The 21780-nt window shown below is 37.7% G+C and overlaps 1 protein-coding gene across 2 annotated transcripts in view; it reads right to left on the reverse strand.

Moving 5' to 3' along the window:
* Window positions 1–21780, reverse strand: part of LOC128645455 (intelectin-1-like) — a 116678-nt gene that overhangs the window by 74544 nt on the left and 20354 nt on the right. For both annotated transcript variants that reach the window (XM_053698470.1, XM_053698469.1), the window contains exons 3-6: window positions 21113–21181; window positions 20319–20566; window positions 16982–17140; window positions 4231–4351 (exon numbers count right to left, since the gene is read on the reverse strand). In XM_053698470.1, the coding sequence (XP_053554445.1) occupies window positions 4231–4351; window positions 16982–17140; window positions 20319–20566; window positions 21113–21181 (597 nt within the window). The remainder of the gene's footprint in view (window positions 1–4230; window positions 4352–16981; window positions 17141–20318; window positions 20567–21112; window positions 21182–21780) is intronic.

Raw genomic sequence — 21780 nt, forward strand, 5'->3', positions numbered from 1 at the left:
TCCAAGATGGCGTCCCTTAGATTCCGATTGGCTGATAGATTTCTATCAGCCAATCGGAATTAAGGTAGAAAAAATCCTATTGGCTGTTCCAATCACCCAATAGAATGCGTGCTTAATCCTATTGGCTGATTGGATAGGATTTTTTCAACCTTAATTTCGATTGGCTGATTCTATCAACCAATCGGAATCTAAGGGACATCATCTTGGATGACGTCACTTAAAGGGACAGTCTTGGCCAAAATAAACTTTCATGATTTAGATAGAGCATGTAATTTTAAACAATTTTCCAATTTACTTTTACCACCAATTTTGCTTTGTTCTCTTGGTATTCTTAGTTGAAAGCTTAACCAATGAGGTTCATATGCTAATTTATATAACTGTGTTTGTTATGCAAAACTGGGGAATGGGTAATAAATGGATTATCTATCTTTTAAAACAATAAAAATTCTGGTGTAGACTGTCCCTTTAAAGGAACCTTCATTCGTCGGGAGTCGTCGTAAGAAGAGGATGCTCCGCGCCGGATGTCTTGAAGATGGAGCCGATCCGCGCCGGATGGATGAAGATAGAAGATGCCGTCTGGATGAAGACTTCTGCCTGTCTGGAGGACCACTTCTTGCCACTACGTTGAGGACTTCTCCCGGCTTCGTTGACGATGGATGTCCGGTCTTCAAAACTGTAAGTGGATCTTCAGGGGTTGGTGTTAGGTTTTTTTAAGGGTTTATTGGGTGGGTTTTAGTTTTAGATTAGGGACTTTGGGCAGCAATAGAGCTAAATACCCTTTTAGGTCAATGCCCATCCAAATGCCCTTTTCAGGGCAATGGGGAGATTAGCTTTTTTTAGTTAGGGTTTTATTTTGGGGGTTGGTTTTGTGGGTGTTGGGTATTACTGTTGGGGGGGTTGTTTGTATTTTTTTACAGGTAAAAGAGCTGATTTCTTTGGGGCAATGCCCTGCAAAGGCCCTTTTAAGGTAAGGTTTTATTTTACAGGCAAATTTGTATTTATTTTAGCTAGGTAGTTAGTAAATAGTTAATAACAATTTAGTAACTATTCTACCTAGTTAAAATAAATACAAACTTGCCTGTAAAATAAAAATAAACCCTAAGCTAGCTACAATGTAACGATTAGTTATATTGTAGCTAGTTTAGGGTATATTTTATAGGTAAGTATTTAGTTTTAAATAATAATTATTTAGGTAATGATAGTAGGTTTTATTTAGATTTCAAAAGCAGAAAGAGGGCACCTCATAGTGTAATCCAATTACGATAACACAAGTGTACAGGTGATAATTGTGCTTACCGCAAGTGTAGGCACCGTACTGTGACCGGTACAAATCAGCAGGCTAGCACTTAACAGTGGCTAGTACACTGAAGCCAGTTCTCCTGGTGATGGATATCGTTTGGGTCTTTGTTACCAAACGACTGTTATATGATAATGGAGTCTTTTCTTGCCAACTATATGGTGATACAAAATCACAGACAACTTCCAAAGTTTAAAATAGCAAAAAACGCTTTATTGTAACGCGTTTCTCGACCGATACTGGTTGTTTCTTCAGACAATAAAAAAAAAAGCGGACACTGTACATCATAATTTCTGGTCTCTTTCAAAATTTATATTTTCATTACATCATACACAAATATGATTATCAACTTCATAACAACATTACCAAGCAGATTCAAAATATTCCTTGTGTGTAACACACCATCAAATTGAGTATCACATATAGCTTATATAAAAATCCATCAGTATCAAAATAAAACACAATTTAAAATTATGAATATTTTTTTGTCTAACATATACACAAATAGATTATCGTATATAGTTTGTAGATCATATACATATTTTTCAATATCTTCCAATATGTGACTGTTTTACTCAGATCATAACATTATTATTGATTCTAATTAGATCCGATGACCGTATAGTTTAAGTATATATCTCCTATTACGATAGGAGAGTACACAAGCGTAACAAGATTTGAGAGGAAAATGGGTAATTTATTTTAGTCACATTTCAGCTAGCTCCCACTAAAAAATCGAATATTGATTGTACATATATATTCAAAAACAATGTTTTGGAATATATATGCTCTCTTCCTTATTATTTTTCAACTTCGATTTTAAATGAATTTTTTTCAGATCCCATGAATTAATAATTCAAGTATTCACTTTATATTATGATAGGAGATTATATGTGTGTGATACGATTTTAAAGTGAAACGGACAACACAGTTTTAATTATGTTACAGCTATCTCCCACCGAAAACTGAATATTTACTATACATATTTTTATACACAAGTTCCTTTTAAAACTTTTCTGCAGTGTCGATTCCAAAGAATAAGCATATAGAATTATATTGATACAACGCTATATTGCTTTATGTAACGATAATAATGTTGACATCAATGTTTTTTGCAAACAACTTTTGATCAGCACTTATGAAACAACATGCTTAACATACATGTTTTGTGAACTATATTTGGGAAAATGTAAGAGCTACTATGCAAAAGGTTTGTTTAGATTGTTGGTACAAGCTCCTTATTTTCCTTTTTTAACTTGTATTTTTTAAAATAAGATTCGCTTGCCATCTATTGGTTCTTTCATACAAGTGACAACTTCCGTTTTTTACTAATTACAATGTGTATATAATGTTACCATTTACACTGATTTGTCTTCTGCTTTTTTTATTGTCTGAAGAAACGACCAGTATCGGTGGAGAAACGCGTTACAATAAAGCGTTTTTTGCTATTTTAAACTTTGGAAGTTGTCTGTGATTTTGTATCACCATATAGTTGGCAAGAAAAGACTCCATTATCATATCATATAACAGCCGTTTGGTAACAAAGACCCAACGATATCCATCACCAGGAGAACCGGCTTCAGTGTACTAGCTACTGTTAAGTGCTAGCCTTCTGATTTGCACCGGTCACAGTACGGTGCCTACACTTGCGGTAAGCACAATTATCACCTGTACACTTGTGTTATCGTAATAGGATTACACTATGAGGCGCCCTCTTTCTGCTTTTGTCTTCTAACAGTTACTCCTTACAACTCGGGATCAAGAGGAGCTGCCTTGTCTCTCATCTGTCATAATACTATTCAAGACTCTTTATCGTAACTATTTGCAATATTGGTTACAAATTGGACATTGTTTTTCTAAAATCCTTTAATCGACTGCATCTTTAATATTAATATTGTTATTTCTAGCTCTCCTCTTTATTCCCCTCCTGGGATTTTATTGCAATTTATTTAGATTTATTTGAATTATATTTAAGTTAGGGGGGGTTAGGGTTAGACTTAAGTTTAGGGGTTAATACATTTAGTATAGTGGCGGCAACATTGGGGGCGGCAGATTAGGGGTTAATAAATTTAGGTAGGTGGCGGCGATGTTAGGGACAGCAGATTAGGGGTTAATAATATTTAACTAGTGTTTACGATGCGGGAGGGCGGCGGTTTAGGGGTTAATATGTTTATTCTAGTGGCGGCGATGTCTGGCGCGGCAGATTAGGGGTTAATAATTTTATTTTAGTGTTTGCGATGCGGGAGGGCATCGGTTTAGGGGTTAATAGGTAGTTTATGGGTTTTAGTGTACTTTTTAGCACTTTAGTTATGAGTTTTATCCTACAGCTTTGTAGTGTAAAACTCATAACTACTGACTTTAGAATGCGTTACGAATCTTGCGGGATAGGCTGTACCGCTCACTTTTTGGCCTCCAAAAAAAAGCTTGTAATACCGGCACTATGGAAGTCCCATTGAAAAAAAGACTTTACGAAAATTGCATAAGTTAATTTGCGGTACGGCCAAAAAAGTGTGCGGGACAGCTGTACCTACGAGACTCATAATAGCAGCGGTAGTGAAAAAGTAGCGTTATGAGCCTTAACGTTGCTTTTTTACTCATAACGCAAAACTCGTAATCTAGCCGAAAGTTTTAGCTGATAAGAGCCCTTATTAGATTTTTGTGTTTAACAAATGTTCTTAATTATATTATTCCCCTTTGATTGGTTTATTTTTTTAGTTGGCTGAATATGATCATGTTTGCAGGTGGAATAGTAGCAGACTAATACATTTCTAGACTAATCCTTATTCACACAGACAGAATAATTAAAACATAATTTTATTGCACGTTTTAGAAAACTCCCCTAATAAGGTTTTTAAGATGTGTTGAGACCTAGGGAAGGCAGAAACACTCTACCAGAACATAATTAAACAATTTAAAATACATTACACACTTACTTCTTCCATTTGGTGAGTAGTAACTAGCTGTTTTGTCAGCGTCTCCAAAATCATACACAACTGGGACAGCAGGTCCATTGTCATTTGGGCAGGTTCCAACATTATAGATCACTGGGTATTTCTAAAGTAAGAAAATCATTTACAGGTTTAAAGGAAATGCAATAGCACTTTGTCAGAAAAAAAATCTACTGCTCATTAAAAATTCAGATTTAAAAATTTACTTCAATTTGCCAACCTACTGTATCATATGACAGCCATCAGTCAATTATAGACTCACATACACTGTGAACATTCTCAGTAGTAGCTGGTGCCTCAGAAAGTGTACATATAAAAAGACTGTGCACAATAGAAGTAAATTGGAAAGTCTATTAAAGGGACAGTCAAGTCCAAAAAAAAACTTTCATGTTTCAAATAGAGCATGTAATTTTAAACAACTTTCCAATATACTTTTATCACCAATTTTGCTTTGTTCTCTTGGGCCTAGATTTAGAGTTTTGTCGGCCCGCGTAGCTAACGCCGGCTTTTTTCTGGCTGCACCATAAAAATAACTCTGGTATTGAGAGTCCACAAAAAGGCTGCGTTAGGCTCCAAAAAAGGAGCGTAGAGCATTTTTAACGCAGCTTCAACTCTCGATACCAGAGTTGCTTACGCAAGCGGCCAGCCTCAAAAACGTGCTCGTGCACGATTCCCCCATAGGAAACAATGGGGCTGTTTGAGCTGAAAAAAAACCTAACACCTGCAAAAAAGCCGCGTTCAGCTCCTAACGCAGCCCCATTGTTTGCTATGGGGAAACACTTCCTACGTCTGCACCTAACACCCTAACATGTACCCCGAGTCTAAACACCCCTAGCCTTACACTTATTAACCCCTAATCTGCCGCCCCCGCTATCGCTGACCCCATCATATTATTTTTAACCCCTAATCTGCCGCTCCGTAAACCGCCGCTACTTACATTATCCTTATGTACCCCTAATCTGCTGCCCCTAACACCGCCGACCCCTATATTATATTTATTAACCCCTAATCTGCCCCCCTCAACGTCGCCTCCACCTGCCTACACTTATTAACCCCTAATCTGCCGAGCGGACCTGAGCGCTACTATAATAAAGTTATTAACCCCTAATCCGCATCACTAACCCTATAATAAATAGTATTAACCCCTAATCTGCCCTCCCTAACATCGCCGACACCTAACTTCAAACATTAACCCCTAATCTGCCGACCGGAGCTCACCGCTACTATAATAAATGTATTAACCCCTAAAGCTAAGTCTAACCCTAACACTAACACCCCCCTAAATTAAATATAATTTTAATCTAACGAAATTAATTGACTCTTATTAAATAAATTATTCCTATTTAAAGCTAAATACTTACCTGTAAAATAAATCCTAATATAGCTACAATATAAATTATAATTATATTGTAGCTATTTTAGGATTAATATTTATTTTACAAGCAACTTTGTAATTATTTTAACCAGGTACAATAGCTATTAAATAGTTAAGAACTATTTAATAGTTACCTAGTTAAAATAATAACAAAATTACCTGTAAAATAAATCCTAACCTAAGTTACAATTAAACCTAACACTACACTATCAATAAATAAATTAAATAAAATACCTATAATTATCTACAATTAAACCTACCACTACACTATCAATAAATAAATTAAATACAATACCTACAAATAACTACAATGAAATAAACTATCTAAAGTACAAAAAATAAAAAAGAACTAAGTTACAAAAAATAAAAAAATATTTACAAACATAAGAAAAATATTACAACAATTTTAAACTAATTACACCTACTCTAAGCCCCCTAATAAAATAACAAAGACCCCCAAAATAACAAAATGCCCTACCCTATTCTAAATTACTACATTTCAAAGCTCTTTTACCTTACCAGCCCTGAACAGGGCCCTTTGCGGGGCATGCCCCAAGAAATTCAGCTCTTTTGCCTGTAAAAAAAAACATACAATACCCCCCCCAACATTACAACCCACCACCCACATACCCCTAATCTAACCCAAACCCCCCTTAAATAAACCTAACACTAAGCCCCTGAAGATCTTCCTACCTTGTCTTCACCCTACCAGGTTCACCGATCCGTCCTGAAGAGCTCCTCCGATGTCCTGATCCAAGCCCAAGCGGGGGGCTGAAGAGGTCCATGATCCGGCTGAAGTCTTCATCCAAGCGGGAGCTGAAGAGGTCCATGATCCGGATGAAGTCTTCTATCAACGGCATCTTCAATCTTCTTTCTTCCGGATCCATCTTGCAGACCTCCGACGCGGAACATCCTCTTCTCCCGACGCCTACTAGCCGAATGACGGTTCCTTTAAGGGACGTCATCCAAGATGGCGTCCCTCGAATTCCGATTGGCTGATAGGATTCTATCAGCCAATCGGAATTAAGGTAGGAATATTCTGATTGGCTTCAGAATCAAGTTCAATCCGATTGGCTGATTCGATCAGCCAATCAGATGGAGCTTGCATTCTATTGGCTGTTCCGATCAGCCAATAGAATGCGAGCTCAATCTGATTGGCTGATTGGATCAGCCAATCGGATTGATCTTGATTCTGATTGGCTGATCGGAGGAGCTCTTCAGGACGGATCGGTGAACCTGGTAGGGTGAAGACAAGGTAGGAAGATCTTCAGGGGCTTAGTGTTAGGTTTATTTAAGGGGGGTTTGGGTTAGATTAGGGGTATGTGGGTGGTGGGTTGTAATGTTGGGGGGGGTATTGTATGTTTTTTTTTACAGGCAAAAGAGCTGAATTTCTTGGGGCATGCCCCGCAAAGGGCCCTGTTCAGGGCTGGTAAGGTAAAAGAGCTTTGAAATGTAGTAATTTAGAATAGGGTAGGGCATTTTGTTATTTTGGGGGTCTTTGTTATTTTATTAGGGGGCTTAGAGTAGGGGTAATTAGTTTAAAATTGTTGTAATATTTTTCTTATGTTTGTAAATATTTTTTTATTTTTTGTAACTTAGTTCTTTTTTATTTTTTGTACTTTAGATAGTTTATTTCATTGTAGTTATTTGCAGGTATTGTATTTAATTTATTTATTGATAGTGTAGTGGTAGGTTTAATTGTAGATAATTATAGGTATTTTATTTAATTTATTTATTGATAGTGTAGTGTTAGGTTTAATTGTAACTTAGGTTAGGATTTATTTTACAGGTAAATTTGTAATTATTTTAACTATTTTAGCTATTAAATAGTTCTTAACTATTAAATAGCTATTGTACCTGGTTAAAATAATTACAAAGTTGCCTGTAAAATAAATATTAATCCTAAAATAGCTACAATGTAATTATTCGTTATATTGTAGCTATATTAGGGTTTATTTTACAGGTAAGTATTTAGCTTTAAATAGGAATAATTTATTTAATAAGAGTTAGTTAATTTCGTTAGATTAAAATTATATTTAATTTAGGGGGGTGTTAGTGTTAGGGTTAGACTTAGCTTTAGGGGTTAATACATTTATTAGAATAGCGGTGAGCTCCGGTCGGCAGATTAGGGGTTAATAATTGAAGTTAGGTGTTGGCGATGTTAGGGAGGGCAGATTAGGGGTTAATACTATTTATTATAGGGTTAGTGAGGCGGATTAGGGGTTAATAACTTTATTATAGTAGCGGTGCGGTCCGCTCGGCAGATTAGGGGTTAATAAGTGTAGGCAGGTGGAGGCGACGTTGTGGGGGGCAGATTAGGGGTTAATAAATATAATATAGGGGTCGGCGGTGTTAGGGGCAGCAGATTAGGGGTACATAGCTATAATGTAGGTGGCGGCGCTTTGCGGTCGGCAGATTAGGGGTTAATTATTGTAGGTAGCTGGCGGCGACGTTGTGGGGGGCAGATTAGGGGTTAATAAATATAATACAGGGGTCGGCGGTGTTAGGGGCAGCAGATTAGGGGTACATAAGTATAACGTAGGTGGCGGTCGGCAGATTAGGGGTTAAAAAAATTTAATCGAGTGGCGGCGATGTGGGGGGGCCTCAGTTTAGGGGTACATAGGTAGTTTATGGGTGTTAGTGTACTTTAGAGTACAGTAGTTAAGAGCTTTATGAACCGGCGTTAGCCCAGAAAGCTCTTAACTACTGACTTTTTTCCTGCGGCTGGAATTTTGTCGTTAGATGTCTAACGCTCACTTCAGACACGACTCTAAATACCGGAGTTAGAAAGATCCCATTGAAAAGATAGGATACGCAATTGACGTAAGGGGATCTGCGGTATGGAAAAGTCGCGGCTGAAAAGTGAGCGTTAGACCCTATTTTGAGTGACTCCAAATACCGGAGTTAGCCTAAAACCAGCGTTAGGAGCCTCTAACGCTGGTTTTCACGGCTAACGCCAAACTCCAAATCTAGGCCTTGGTATTCTTAGTTGAAAACTAAACCTAAGAGGTTCATATGCTAATTTCTTAGACCTTGAAGGCCATCTCTAATCTAAATGCATTTTGATAGTTTTTCACCACTAGACGGCATTAGTTCATGTGTTTCATATAAATAACTTTGAGCTCATGCACGTGAATTTACCATGGAGACAGCTCTGATTGGCTAAAATGCAAGTCTGTCAAAAGAACAGAAATAAGGGGGCAGTCTGCTGAGGCCTAGATACAAAGTAATTACAGAGGTAAAACGTGTATAATTATAACTGTGCTGGTTATGTAGAACTGGGGAATTGGTAATTAAGGGATTATCTATCTTTTAAAACAACAAAAATTCTGGTGTTGACTGTCCCTTTAAAATTGTATGCTCTGTCTGAATCATGAACGTTCAATTTTAAATTTAGTGTCCCTTTAACAGGCAACCTCAAAGCTGTAATGTATTATTAAGTGAAAATGTCCTCATGACAATCTATTTTTCAATTTACAGAAGGATAAATAGAAAGACATATTTTGATTATTGCTATCAAAAACAAACTAGACTTTATACCTCAAGAACATCTTAGCAAATTTTCATATTTCCATTGGAAAATCTTATCTATTTGGGTGCATGCTACTGAATATTTTATTTTTGTATACTTTATTTTTAAGCTTGTAAATTGTGTTTTTCCTTTCTTTATTACAATGAATATTTGTTCTGGAAATTACTCAGATACTAAGCAAGGTAAATTAAGAGATTTTTTTGTTATAAAATAAAACATTTAAAAGGAGACAAACACTCTTGAACTTTAAATATAACTTAAAGGGACACTGAACCCAATGTTTTTCTTTCGTGATTCAGATAGTGCATGACATTTTAAGCAACTTTCTAATTTTCTCCTATTATCAAATTTTCTTAATTCTCTTGGTATCTTTATTTAAAATGCAAGAATGTAAGTTTAGATGCCGGCCCATATTTGGTGAATAACCTGGGTTATCCTTGCTGATTGGTGGATAAATGCATCCACCAATAAAAAGTGCTGTCCAGAGTCTGAACCAAAAAAAGCTTAGATGCCTTCTTTTTCAAATAACGATAGCAAGAGAACAAAGAAAAATTAATAGGAGTAAATTAGAAAGTTGCTTAAAATTGCATGCTCTGTCTGAATCATGAAAGAAAAAATGTGGGTTCAGTGTCCCTTTAGGGACCAGCAATAAAATAGATGTTGTTTCTAAATTGGATGTAGAAAAACTATTGACAAAATCATAGTTACTTCACAATTAATTCAAACTAAGCCTCATACCAGTACCAATAAGCGGCTAAAAAGCAATAAAAATCCTGGAGCAAAAAAGAAAATATATATTGCCAATCAGCAAGTGTGTTTGCCATGACTTTCTATGGGAAGTGCAACCCACCTGACATTTTATGAAAGCTGTCTATACCCAAAAGCAAACTTCCTTTTTTCTTTTTCGTTCACCTGGGGTTAAGTTTTAGCACCAGCCATAAAGCATGTTTTAGTTTAGTGTAGACAGATCAAAATGTAAATGATGATTTGTCATATTTAGTTTACATTGGAGCCTTGTAACGTCTGAATATCTGTGTTAGACTTTTTCCACCCGCCCCAAATGGATCCTAACCTCAGCCCCACACTGTAATAGCCCTACTAAGGGCTAGATTGCGAGTGGAGTGCTATTTATCGCTACCACACAGACATTAACTCCAGTAGAAGTAAGCTTTTAAAACGCGTCAGGTAGCGTTCACATTACAAGTTGAAAGTAAAAAGTGTTCACTCGCGCACTAACCCGACACGGGCAACAAGATGAACACAAACCTGATCTCGTTTTCTCAAGTTCACTAAACCGACATGAAAATATGAATATTTCGCATCCCAATGTTCTTCACATAGCAAAATATGTTCTATTTATTCATAAATCCATATTTCTATAAATACATAAAAAGAGAGAAGCGCTCAACCTGGGAATGAACAATAGCATAATAGCTTGTTCTATGGCTAGTTACCACCCAAGAAGCAGCCTCTTTTTGCTCAACATGTGCCTATCACAGAGAAGAACTTTCCTGTAGTATATCAGTCTGATCCTGACTAAACAGTGCAGTCCAGTCCCGAAATACCAGGCAATCCCTCTCTGAACTGCAAAACCCCAGACGTACATTTCGGCCTATGGTTGGCCTCGTTAGTGAGGTGCAGCCATATCCCTCTAGTCACACTGAGCAACAGGTCCACGTCTGGCTTCCTGCATCACCCTTAGGGAAACTTCCCTCAGGGTCATAATTTGCATAAATAAAAAGAGAGAAGCACTTGGGAACGAACAATAGCATAATAGCTTGTTCTATGGCTAGTTACCACCCAAGGAGCAGCCTCTTTTTTATTTGAGGTTCAAATTAGGGCATACAAATATCAAAAGACAGTAAGGTACAAAAATAGTACAACATAAGCATCGCATAGCACAGAGTTACATTCAAAGAAAATATTTTACAGGCAGTATGCCAAATAATGCACAAACCCCCTAAATGACACAAAAGGCAACTTTTGGACCTTGTAACCATATAGCAAACTTACAGGGGGTTATCCTGAAAAAAGGAGACCACTTTTGGATCTTGTATGTCATTTTCTGTTTTAGAGGAGAAAAATACAGAACATTTGTTTATTTTTGGAGATTATTGTAAAGTAAAACTGACAGCCGTTGGGCCTACTAGTGTGCTAGATCTGCATATAGTTATTATCTCTATATCTGAATATATAAAGAGTGTGGGCTCAGATATTGCCCCCCCCCCACAAAAAAAAAAGGATGATTCAGGGGTATTATGTTGATTGTCACAACATTTATAGCAAGCCCATGTATTTGCCATTATGTGAGAGTATTATTGCCTATATGTGAGTATGTAGGTTACTGCTCTGTACTATACAAGCTATATCCAGTTGTAGTTATGGGGATATGACTATAGAATAGAGGTATTGCTAAGAGGAAGTAAGGTCTAACTATAATTTATAGGGGCCGATTTATCAAGGGCCGAATGGCCCCTGATGCCCCTGTTTCCGCACAAGCCTTCAGGCTCGCCGGAAACAGCAGTTATGAAGCTGGTCCGCTGCCTCTGAGGGGTCTGCAATCCACCCGATCCTATAGGAATGGGCTGATTGACACCCCCTGCTAGCGGCCGATTGGCCAGGAATCTGCAGGTGGCGGCGTTGCACAAGCAGTTCACCAGAACTGCTTGTGCAATGGTAAATGCAGACAGCATATGCTGTCGGCATTCATAGATGTCTGTCGGACATGATACGCTATAGCGTATCATGTTGGACAGACATTGATAAATCGGCCCCATGGTGTTAACAAGACCTTTTCTTCTATTTAGCAAACTTGTTGTGGATGAGGATAAAGTTGTTTGCACAAAACATAGGTGGTGACTTTCTACAGAGTAAAAATATGTATAATATTTATAAAAAATACGATTAACTGGTATCTCAACGGAACTTATCTAGGTTTTATTAGTATATAAGATAGAACTCCTTATGCATAATATATGATTGCCATGCTACCTCGGCCGCCAGCAGCACAGCAAAGAGGAACAAGAAGGGGGGTCACAGTAATATGGAAGAAATACTCAGTACACATTTATAGGTCCAGTTGATTATAATTACTGAAATCCTCTAAACTGTTAACTGTCACTATACTGGAAAATATGCTATAGGGATAAATATAATCCATCTGGATTATAATACATAAATTACTGCACACTATCTGGAGGCTAATAATACTCTTAGACATACCTAAAATGGTGTAAACAATACATGTATCTGGAGGTCTAACTTTTGAAGTGGTAGTATGGCAGTCCCCCTAGCATCAGGCTCTATTGCCATCATAAGGGTATAGTTAGAGTCTATAAATAAGGATTTTAGGAGGGGTAAATTGCACTCAAAGAGCGAGGTAGCATATCAGGTAGCCGAATGGTAGTTTAATAGGTAGCAGTTTGTTTCAGAAGTCCGCAGTAGAGTTCAATTAGTTGCCACATTATGCATACTGTGAATATCTGCTTGCAGTGGAAAACTCGTTACCCAACTCCTATCTTCGTGGACTGAGTGTAGGCCGCTTTAACTTAGCCCAGTGGCTGTTGTTGCATACAGAAAGTGGACCGCAACAGATTCAATGAGGCCCACATGTGAGGCGGCATAACCCACAAGTCTTTTGCAAAAGACATCCTTTTCAACGAGCAGGTTAGTAAAGGCAATTGGGGTTCCACGGAGTAGCACATGTTCTCGTCACTGCAGGCGATCGTCACCACCGACCGCACATAATCAGCGTTTACTTCAGGGCTCAAGTTTGAAGATGGATGCGCTCCTTCACAGCACTGAGCTTCAGTAGAGATTACCGTAAAACCAACGGGAGGTACCATAGGTTTTGCCAGCTCACAAAGCTTCTCTATATTTTCCTCTTGCATTTGCAAGCTCCCATGAAAGCAGTTGTCGAGTAGCTGGTGTAATTTTCGGAAGTGTTCGTCCAGCAGCACTAGCAATGCCTCTTCCACCGTCTTCTCCATTATGGCAAGTAGTTAGTACTACGAGATAGGTGTTGATGGCTATGATTAGAAAAGCAGCGCACTTAGGCACTGAACAACAGCGGCAACCCAAGGGTACACCGCTGGGGGAGTATATGTGAGGCCTCAACCTCAAAGTTAGCTCCGGATCGTAGTAGCAGTCAGCAATTTCAAAAATAAAGGTACAATTCAATATAATAGACTTGTCCATAAGTAAATATATGCTAGTTTGGCATCCGGATTTTAGCTGGAACTAGAGACATTGTGCTGATTTGATAGAAAAGCTGGAGCAGCTAACAACAATGCAATCAATCATGGCCACCACCCGGAAGTTCCCCAAACAGCCTCTATTTGTCCCTTTGCTCAGTGTGCCTAGATGGATATGGCTGCACCTCACTGACAAGGCCCACTATAGACCGGAACGTACGTCTGTGATTTTGCTGTTTCTCTTGTTCAGAGAAAGATTGCCTGGTATTTCAGGATTGGACTGCACTATTTAGTCAGGATCAGACTGATATACAGGAAAGTTTTTCTCTGTGAAAGGCACATGTTGAGCAAAAAGAGGCTGCTTCTTGGGTGTTAACTAGCCATAGAACAAGCTATTCTGCTATTGTTCATTCCTAGGTTGAGCGCTTCTCTGTTTTATTTATATTTCTATAAATATCTGATTATTGTTTGGTAAATAATAAAAATAAAAAATAAATAAATATATATATATATATATATATATATATATATATACAAACACACGTATACATATACACAAAGATTTATATATGAATATCTGTTTATAAATATGTAGAACGTATTCCCCTATGTGCATAACATTGGAATGTGAAATATTTACAGTAAATTACTAATTAAATATGAAAATTGCCTGAATATGATTTTATATGTTTTCAGCTACTGCAAAAGACTTCAATGCACTTACAGTGGGGCAAAAAAGTATTTAGTCAGCCACCAATTGTGCAAGTTCTCCCACTTAAGAAGATGAGAGAGGCCTATAATTTTCATCATAGATATACCTCAACTATGATAGACAAAATGTGGAAACAAATCCAGACAATCACATTGTCTGATTTGGAAAGAATTTATTTGCAAATTATGGTGGAAAATAAGTATTTGGTCAATATTAAAAGTTCATCTCAATACCTTGTTATATATCCTTTGTTGGCAATGACAGAGGTCAAACGTTTTCTGTAAGTCTTCACAAGGTTGTCACACACTGTTGCTGGTATGTTGGCCCATTCCTGCATGCAGATCTCCTCTAGAGCAGTGATGTTTTGGGGCTGTCACTGGGCAACACGGACTTTCAACTCCCTCCAAAGGTTTTCTATGGGGTTGAGATCTGGAGACTGGCTAGGCCACTCCAGGACCTTGAAATGCTTCTTACGAAGCCACTCCTTTGTTGCCCAGGCGGTGTGTTTGGGATCATTGTCATGCTGAAAGACCCAGCCACGTTTCATCTTCAATGCCCTTGCTGATGGAAGGAGGTTTGCACTCAAAATCTCACGATACATGGCCCCATTCATTCTTTCATGTACACGGATCAGTCGTCCTGTTCCCTTTGCAGAGAAAGAGCCCTAAAGCATGATGTTGCCACCCCCATGCTTCACAGTAGGTATGGTGTTCTTTGGTTGCAACTCAGCATTCTCTCGCCTCCAAACACGACGAGTTGTGTTTCTACCAAACAGTTCTACTTTGGTTTCATCTGACCATATGACATTCTCCCAATCCGCTTCTGGATCATCCAAATGCACTCTAGCATACTTCAGATGGGACCGGACATGTACTGGCTTAAGCAGGGGAACACGCCTGGCACTGCAGGATCTGAGTCCATGGCGGCGTAGTGTGCTACTGATTGTAGCCTTTGTTACGTTGGTCCTAGTTCTCTGCAGGTCATTCACTAGGTCCCCCCGTGTGGTTCTGGGATGTTTGCTCACCGTTCTTGTGATCATTTTGACCCCACGGGGTGAGATCTTGCATGGAGCCCCAGATTGAGGGAGATTATCAGTGGTCTTGTATGTTTCCCATTTTCTAATTATTGCTCCCACAGTTGATTTCTTCACACCAAGCTGCTTGCCTATTGCAGATTCAGTCTTCCCAGCCTAGTGCAGGTCTACAATTTTGTTTCTGGTGTCCTTCGACAGCTTTTTGGTCTTCACCATAGTGGAGTTTGGAGTGTGACTGTTTGAGGTTGTGGACAGGTGTCTTTTATACTGATAACAAGTTCAAACAGGTGCCATTAATACAGGTAATGAGTGGAGGACAGAGGAGCCTCTTAAAGAAGAAGATACATGTCTGTGAGAGCCAGAAATCTTGCTTGTTTGTAGGTGACCAAATACTTATTTTCCACCATAATATGCAAATAAATTCTTTCCAAATCAGACAATGTGATTGTCTGGATTTGTTTCCACATGTTGTCTCTCATAGTTGAGGTATACCTATGATGAAAATTACAGGCCTCTCTCATCTTCTTAAGTGGGAGAACTTGCACAATTGGTGGCTGACTAAATACTTTTTTGCCCCACTGTATATATATCTATATATATGTATACATATGTATTTATGTGTTTAAATGTGTATGTATGTATGTAAATACATAAATACACATATAGTTACATAAATACATATGTACACAAACACACACACATACATATACATGTTTAGACATGCATTAGTATGTATATCTATGTTAAAACCCTTTACCTGCCTTTTTTTTCTAACACCTGAGACCTCATATCTTTGCATTTACTTTCAATTTAAATAGTAATATGAGCGCTCCTTCCGATGCACACAGACAGCCACGATAAACCCTGATATTGCTAGCGCAAAACAGTTAGTGCGCCACTCGTAATCTTGCCCTAAATTAGTCTGGAAATGGCTCCATTAAAAAGGAAAAGAGTGTTACTATCTCTTAAACCAAGAACAACTACTCTCATCTGTTTTCGACCATTTAATAGCCCAACATAACATGTCAACAGTGCTAACGGCCACTAACCTCTTCCCAATGATCAAGGGCTTATAGGCTGCATCAGCAAATTGTCTACTTGAACATGACTACAGACTGAAACATAACTGTAATAAATAGTAATGAGTAGAGGATAAATCAGGGAAGAAGAAAAAAGACTTCTCTCAAAGGTGATGGTCATACTCTCAGAAGAGAATGAGAATGACGGTATAACCTAGAACTATATTAATAAAGTCAGGTAAAACAAAATATGCAGGGAAAGATTAACAAAGGTATCAGTAACCACTATTCTCAAAGGAAACATAACATTTTAAAACTGAATAACAGGAGATGCCTACAAATGCATTGATGTGTATGAAACAATAATGGTAGCATAAAAACAAATGCTTTCCTGCATTTCTTCTCAATCACCATGGGCTAGATTACAAGTAGCGCGCAAATTCATTTTTAAAAAAAGCTTCAAATTTACTTCTATTTCAAATTTGTTTTGTTCTTATGTTATTCTTTGTTGAAGAGATATCTAGATAGGTAGCCTGCACATTTCTTGAGCACTACATGACAGAAAATAATGCTGCCATCTAGTGTTCTTGCTAATGTGTAACAATGTTGCAAAACTGCTGCTATATAGTGCTGCAGACACGTGCGCACTCTGCAACTTACCCCTCTTCCTTTTCAACAGACAAGAAATTCAAAGAAAATATGAAAATAAAAAAACATTGGAAAGTCGTTTAAAATTGTATGTTGTATCTGAATAATGTAAGAAAAATATGGAGTTTTATATCCCTTTAAACGTGTCAAAATGAATTGAATGGTACTGATATGAAAAATAATAATTTGTTTTAAAGTTGGTAGAGTCTTTTAAAGATAATTACCTTGTACAGCTCAAAGAGGTTCCCTCCCTCATTCTTTAAGAACCCATTCTCTGTGCGATATCTTAAAAGGGAAGAGGTTTTCCATAGGGGTGTTGGAGTTTTGTTTGGCACATGCCACAAGCCCAGGTTTTTGGCAGATATGTCGTAATAACCGGGATTCTAGAACCGTACAAAAATAAAGAACAAATACGTATTATAATAATTAATATGGAACAAGACTTCTACTTAGCAAATGTCTTTATGTTCATTTTCATGTCAAATGATTCAAATAAATAAAGAAACAGGGTAGCCATTTTAAAATTAAAACAGCTAGGCACTTCAATCCAGAGATATTTCTTTTTAAGCCTTCATGGCCTAGTACTCTAAATATGAAGAAAGATTTAAAGGGACATAATACTCATATGCTAAATCACTTGAAACTGATGCAGTATAACTGTAAAAAGCTGACAGGAAAATATCACCTGAGTATCTCTATGTAAAAAAGGAAGATATTTTACCTCACAATTTCCTCAGCTCAGCAGAGTAAGTTCTGTGTAAAAAGTTATACTTCACCTGCTCCCAGCTGCAGGTAAAAATAAAAAAAATGAAGAAATGAACAGCAGCCAATCAGCATCAGCAGTGCTGAGGTCATGAACTCTTACTGTGATCTCATGAGATTTGACTTAACTCTCATGAGATTTCATAGTAAGCTTCCTTTACCTGATTGGTGAAATAATATGAGAGTGCACGATGCTAGTCCAGGACAAACACACTAAAATGCTGCTTAGAAATCCTTTACAATGGGAGGTGGCTACTGAGGAACTTTTGAGGTAAAATATCTTTCTTTTTACATAGAGATGTTCAGGTGATATTTTCTAGTCAGCTTTTTACAGCTATGCTGCATCACTTTCAAGTGTTTAAACATTTGGGTATTATGGCCCTTTAAGTAAAAGTCTTGTTTTCTCTCTTATTCTATCAAAACAGCACATGGTTAAGATTTGCTGCAAGAAGTTGAGGGTTAAAGATAATTTCCACTAGATTTATATTCTACCTGTAAAAGATGAAGACTATTGTTAGTGCTTATAGACTATAAATATGGCTGAGCGAATATATATATATTATCAAAGAATGCATCACTTTCTTACATCCAGACTAGGTTCACATTCTCCAAGTTTCTCTGCTTAGGTGAAATTCTTTAAAAAGATTTATCAGTACAAGGTCCTTCCAGGGATTCACTAAAGGCAAATTTTACATTGTATGTTGTGTATAGTGGTCAATAAAAAGGCACTTTAAAAAGTCAATTAACAGAACAATATAATTATAGAAAATAAATCTTATGAATAGTGCCCATTTCAATTCATATTAAAAATATGTATCAAAATTTGAATTTACTACATAAAATTATAATTACACAGTACACAGGGAAAATCTAAGTAACACAGTAAAAATCATACTTATTGTGCAATGCAGTTTCAAAACACAACATTATAATTATACTCAAAAGAGCAAAATGAAAAGCATACTTTATTTGCTTTTTGTAAAATGAATCAGACAGCTGGGGCAATAGTACTGGACAGAGGCATTCCTTGGGTAAGTTTTCTCATAGGTCTTATATTTTCTAAGAACATTACTCCTGTATGTCTCACTGTTTTATCTTGCAAAATAAAAGCTGGCAAGTTTGTCTCAAAATATGTAATCCACTTAGTGCACTGATTGAAAAAGATGCAAAGTAAATGCAAAGTAAAATACACTGAAAACCATATAATATAAATTTGTATGTGCGGTAAAAAATATTATTTCTGGTGCTCCCTCACATTTGCTCTCCCTTTGTGAGAATCTGCATTTCAAAAAGCTTCATTAGTTTCTATGGGCAGAAGCACAAACAGTACTAGAGAATTAAGTGAGGACTGCCCATGCAAGGGTTGGTGCGATATTTCACTCCATGCTGACTAATTTTAGATAATTGTGACATAAGTATTTATAAAACGTACTTTTTTGCGTCGTTTTATTTTGAGAAAACCTGAGCATAAAATAAGTATTGGTTGTAGAAGGAATCAGGATTAAAACTAAAGTATTGAATACTACATTTATATTTCAAAACATAGTAATACCATAGGGAAAAAACATGTATATGGGGATATAAGGATCTCCCCCCCCCCCCCAAGTCATTTGTAATACAAAATAAACTCAGCTGGCTTATGGAAAGCATAGAAACCTTAAACTCTAATATGTGTGCACATATACAGTGCCTCTGCCTTAATAGGAAGGAGTATCTAGGCATTAGGAATATACATTTTACAACTTGCTTAAAAAGGATTTGATGTTTTTTATAGTTACCATTTGTATTTAACCACACAGTGTGTCTGAAAATCATCTGCTTCATGTGACTGTGGCCCATAAAATTCTAGTGTAACTAGTAAAAAGGGAGTCACTAGGAGAATTTTGTGTTTTTTTCTTATATGCACTATGATAGACCTGATCTCCAGTTTCTGCTACTATCTCTAACCAGATAGAAACTTAAAGCCTGAAGGACTTAGGTACTTATGGAGAAGCAAGGAATCTGAAGATCCTTGGTTTCAGGGCCAGCTCAACCATGGGACCAAGTGGGTCCTATGGACTCAGGCAGCACTTGACAAGGAGCAGCACTTCAGTGATTGAGTCAGTCACTCTCAGACCCAGACTACTTCTGTGTCTCTGTGGGGGAAGTTGAAGGTTCCCAGCAGCATAACCTCCTCATGCACACAGAACTGGTCAGGCGTGACATTCAACGTGGGACAAGTGCATCTCTTCCCTAACTACCTTCCCACTTATTGCGCAATTGTGCATAAGCATTAGTTACATGCAGGTAGGCAGGCGGATTAAGTAAGGTAAGTGGACAGGCTAGTAGGTTGATATGCTTATCAGTAATGTTACTACTGGGGGGGCATCATTTCATTCTTGGACCCAGGCAGCACAATATCTTGGGTCGGCCCTGCTTGGTTTGCCTGTTCAAATGGATGAGGACTACAAGAAATGGATTTCAGATGGTATATATTTCTACAAAGTTCTGATCATTTGATTTTTAGACACATTGTAGAATATCTCATGAATGCTTTGCATTCCTGAAAATGAATACATTATTTTTCTTACTATTTCTGTTTTATACATTTTTCCTGTTTCATATACCTGTCAAGAAAATGCTCAAGAAGGCACTGTTTGTTCATTTAGCTATTGTTTCCTTATGCACTTGTAACTAGTGATTACAAAAGTGTTTGCTTTGGTGTGCAGTCTCAGCTTTGTTTAACTTATGCACTTGTAACTAGTGATTACAAAGGTGTTTGCTTTGATGTACAGTCCCAGCTTTGTATGGAATTGGTACCTTATAGTCATCACTGGTTGCTCCATCAGGTGTTCCAAATGTGGCATAGTTTGCCCAGTTATCATCTCCTTGAGGAATGAACATATTGTTTCCCTGCTGACTTGACCAGCGATCACCCACTGTGCATTTCCCGGCCATGGAGTTCTCATGGACACTGGCCACCAAGGTCCATCCTCCACCATTTGTAGTCATGTCACAGAAGGTCTGGTAAGACACTCCATCTTTGGTTGTTAAAATATAAATTCCATCTGTGATAACAGCAGATGATTTAAAAAAATAATTACTGTGGCTTAATAAAGATCACGTCCCCAAAAGGGTACTTATGGTCTACTAGAAAGATATCTAAGTACCCTCAAATATACCCTGTATGTAACAGAGAAACACTGAAAGTCAGCAAATGAAGAATTTTTGAAATTTTTATATCCAAGCTTTTTTTATAATACACTCTGCTAACTTGATTTAATTTGTTGGGTGCCAGAGAGTGCATAGACACACTGCATAGCAATGCAAGTTAATTTCTCTGAAAGATGAAGGTTTATATATATATATATATATATATTTTTAAAAAATCATAAAAACAAAACCTGCAGTTTAATATGTATTTATCATTGCAAGGTGAGTCATAAGAGAACATTTATTGACAGAATATAAAAAGCTGTTGTCCAAGGTGGAGACTATTCAAATGTGCAAATCAATTAATTAGTAGTAAAAAACTGACAAATAAGCACCACATCACCCAGTGACAGCCAAACGAATGCGTTTTGCGCCCAAATTTGTCAGTGATATTTACTTACCAGGAGCACTGTAATCAAACTGTTTTATTTCAAGGCAGCTCCGATATTTCTTAATTTTCCCATTATCACCTGAGAAAATAAAACATAAATGAATATTATACCATACAAATTCACAGTGATTTGTATTTCTCTGTAATAAAAGATTTTGTGTTATATATCTAAACTATAATCGCGTTTGTAACGTGTCCATTGCCGTCGGCAGTTGCGCACACATCCTCAAAGGAATGTTGGATGCGTGCGCAGCCACCTCAGCGCGAGACAGCTTCAGGAGCTCCAACTCTCAGCTGTAACATAACAGATGAGAGCTGGAGCTTCTGAAGCTTCAGGCATCTGCCGCATATGGAGCCAGAGCGCGATCGGTGCTCCGCCTCCATATGAGACCAGATGCCTGATCGCTACAGACGGTGACACTGTGTGTGCCACTGTCTGTAACGATCTTCTGCTGGTACCGGCGGAAGGTGTGGGCGGGTGGGCGGCTCAGCAGGGAGGGAGTGAGAGTGCCATAATACAAAAAAAAGGACAGGGGGAGAGAGCAAAAGAGAGGGGAGAGAGCAAAAGAGAGGGGATAAAGAAAGCAAAAGAGAGGAGAGGGAGAGCAAAAGAGAGGGGAGGGAGAAAAAAAAAGAGGGGGAGAGGGAGAGCAAAAGAGAGGGGGGAGAGAGAGCAAA

The sequence above is a fragment of the Bombina bombina genome, chromosome 1, assembly GCF_027579735.1.
Source record: "Bombina bombina isolate aBomBom1 chromosome 1, aBomBom1.pri, whole genome shotgun sequence".
In the NCBI taxonomy this organism is placed as follows: Eukaryota; Metazoa; Chordata; class Amphibia; order Anura; family Bombinatoridae; genus Bombina; species Bombina bombina.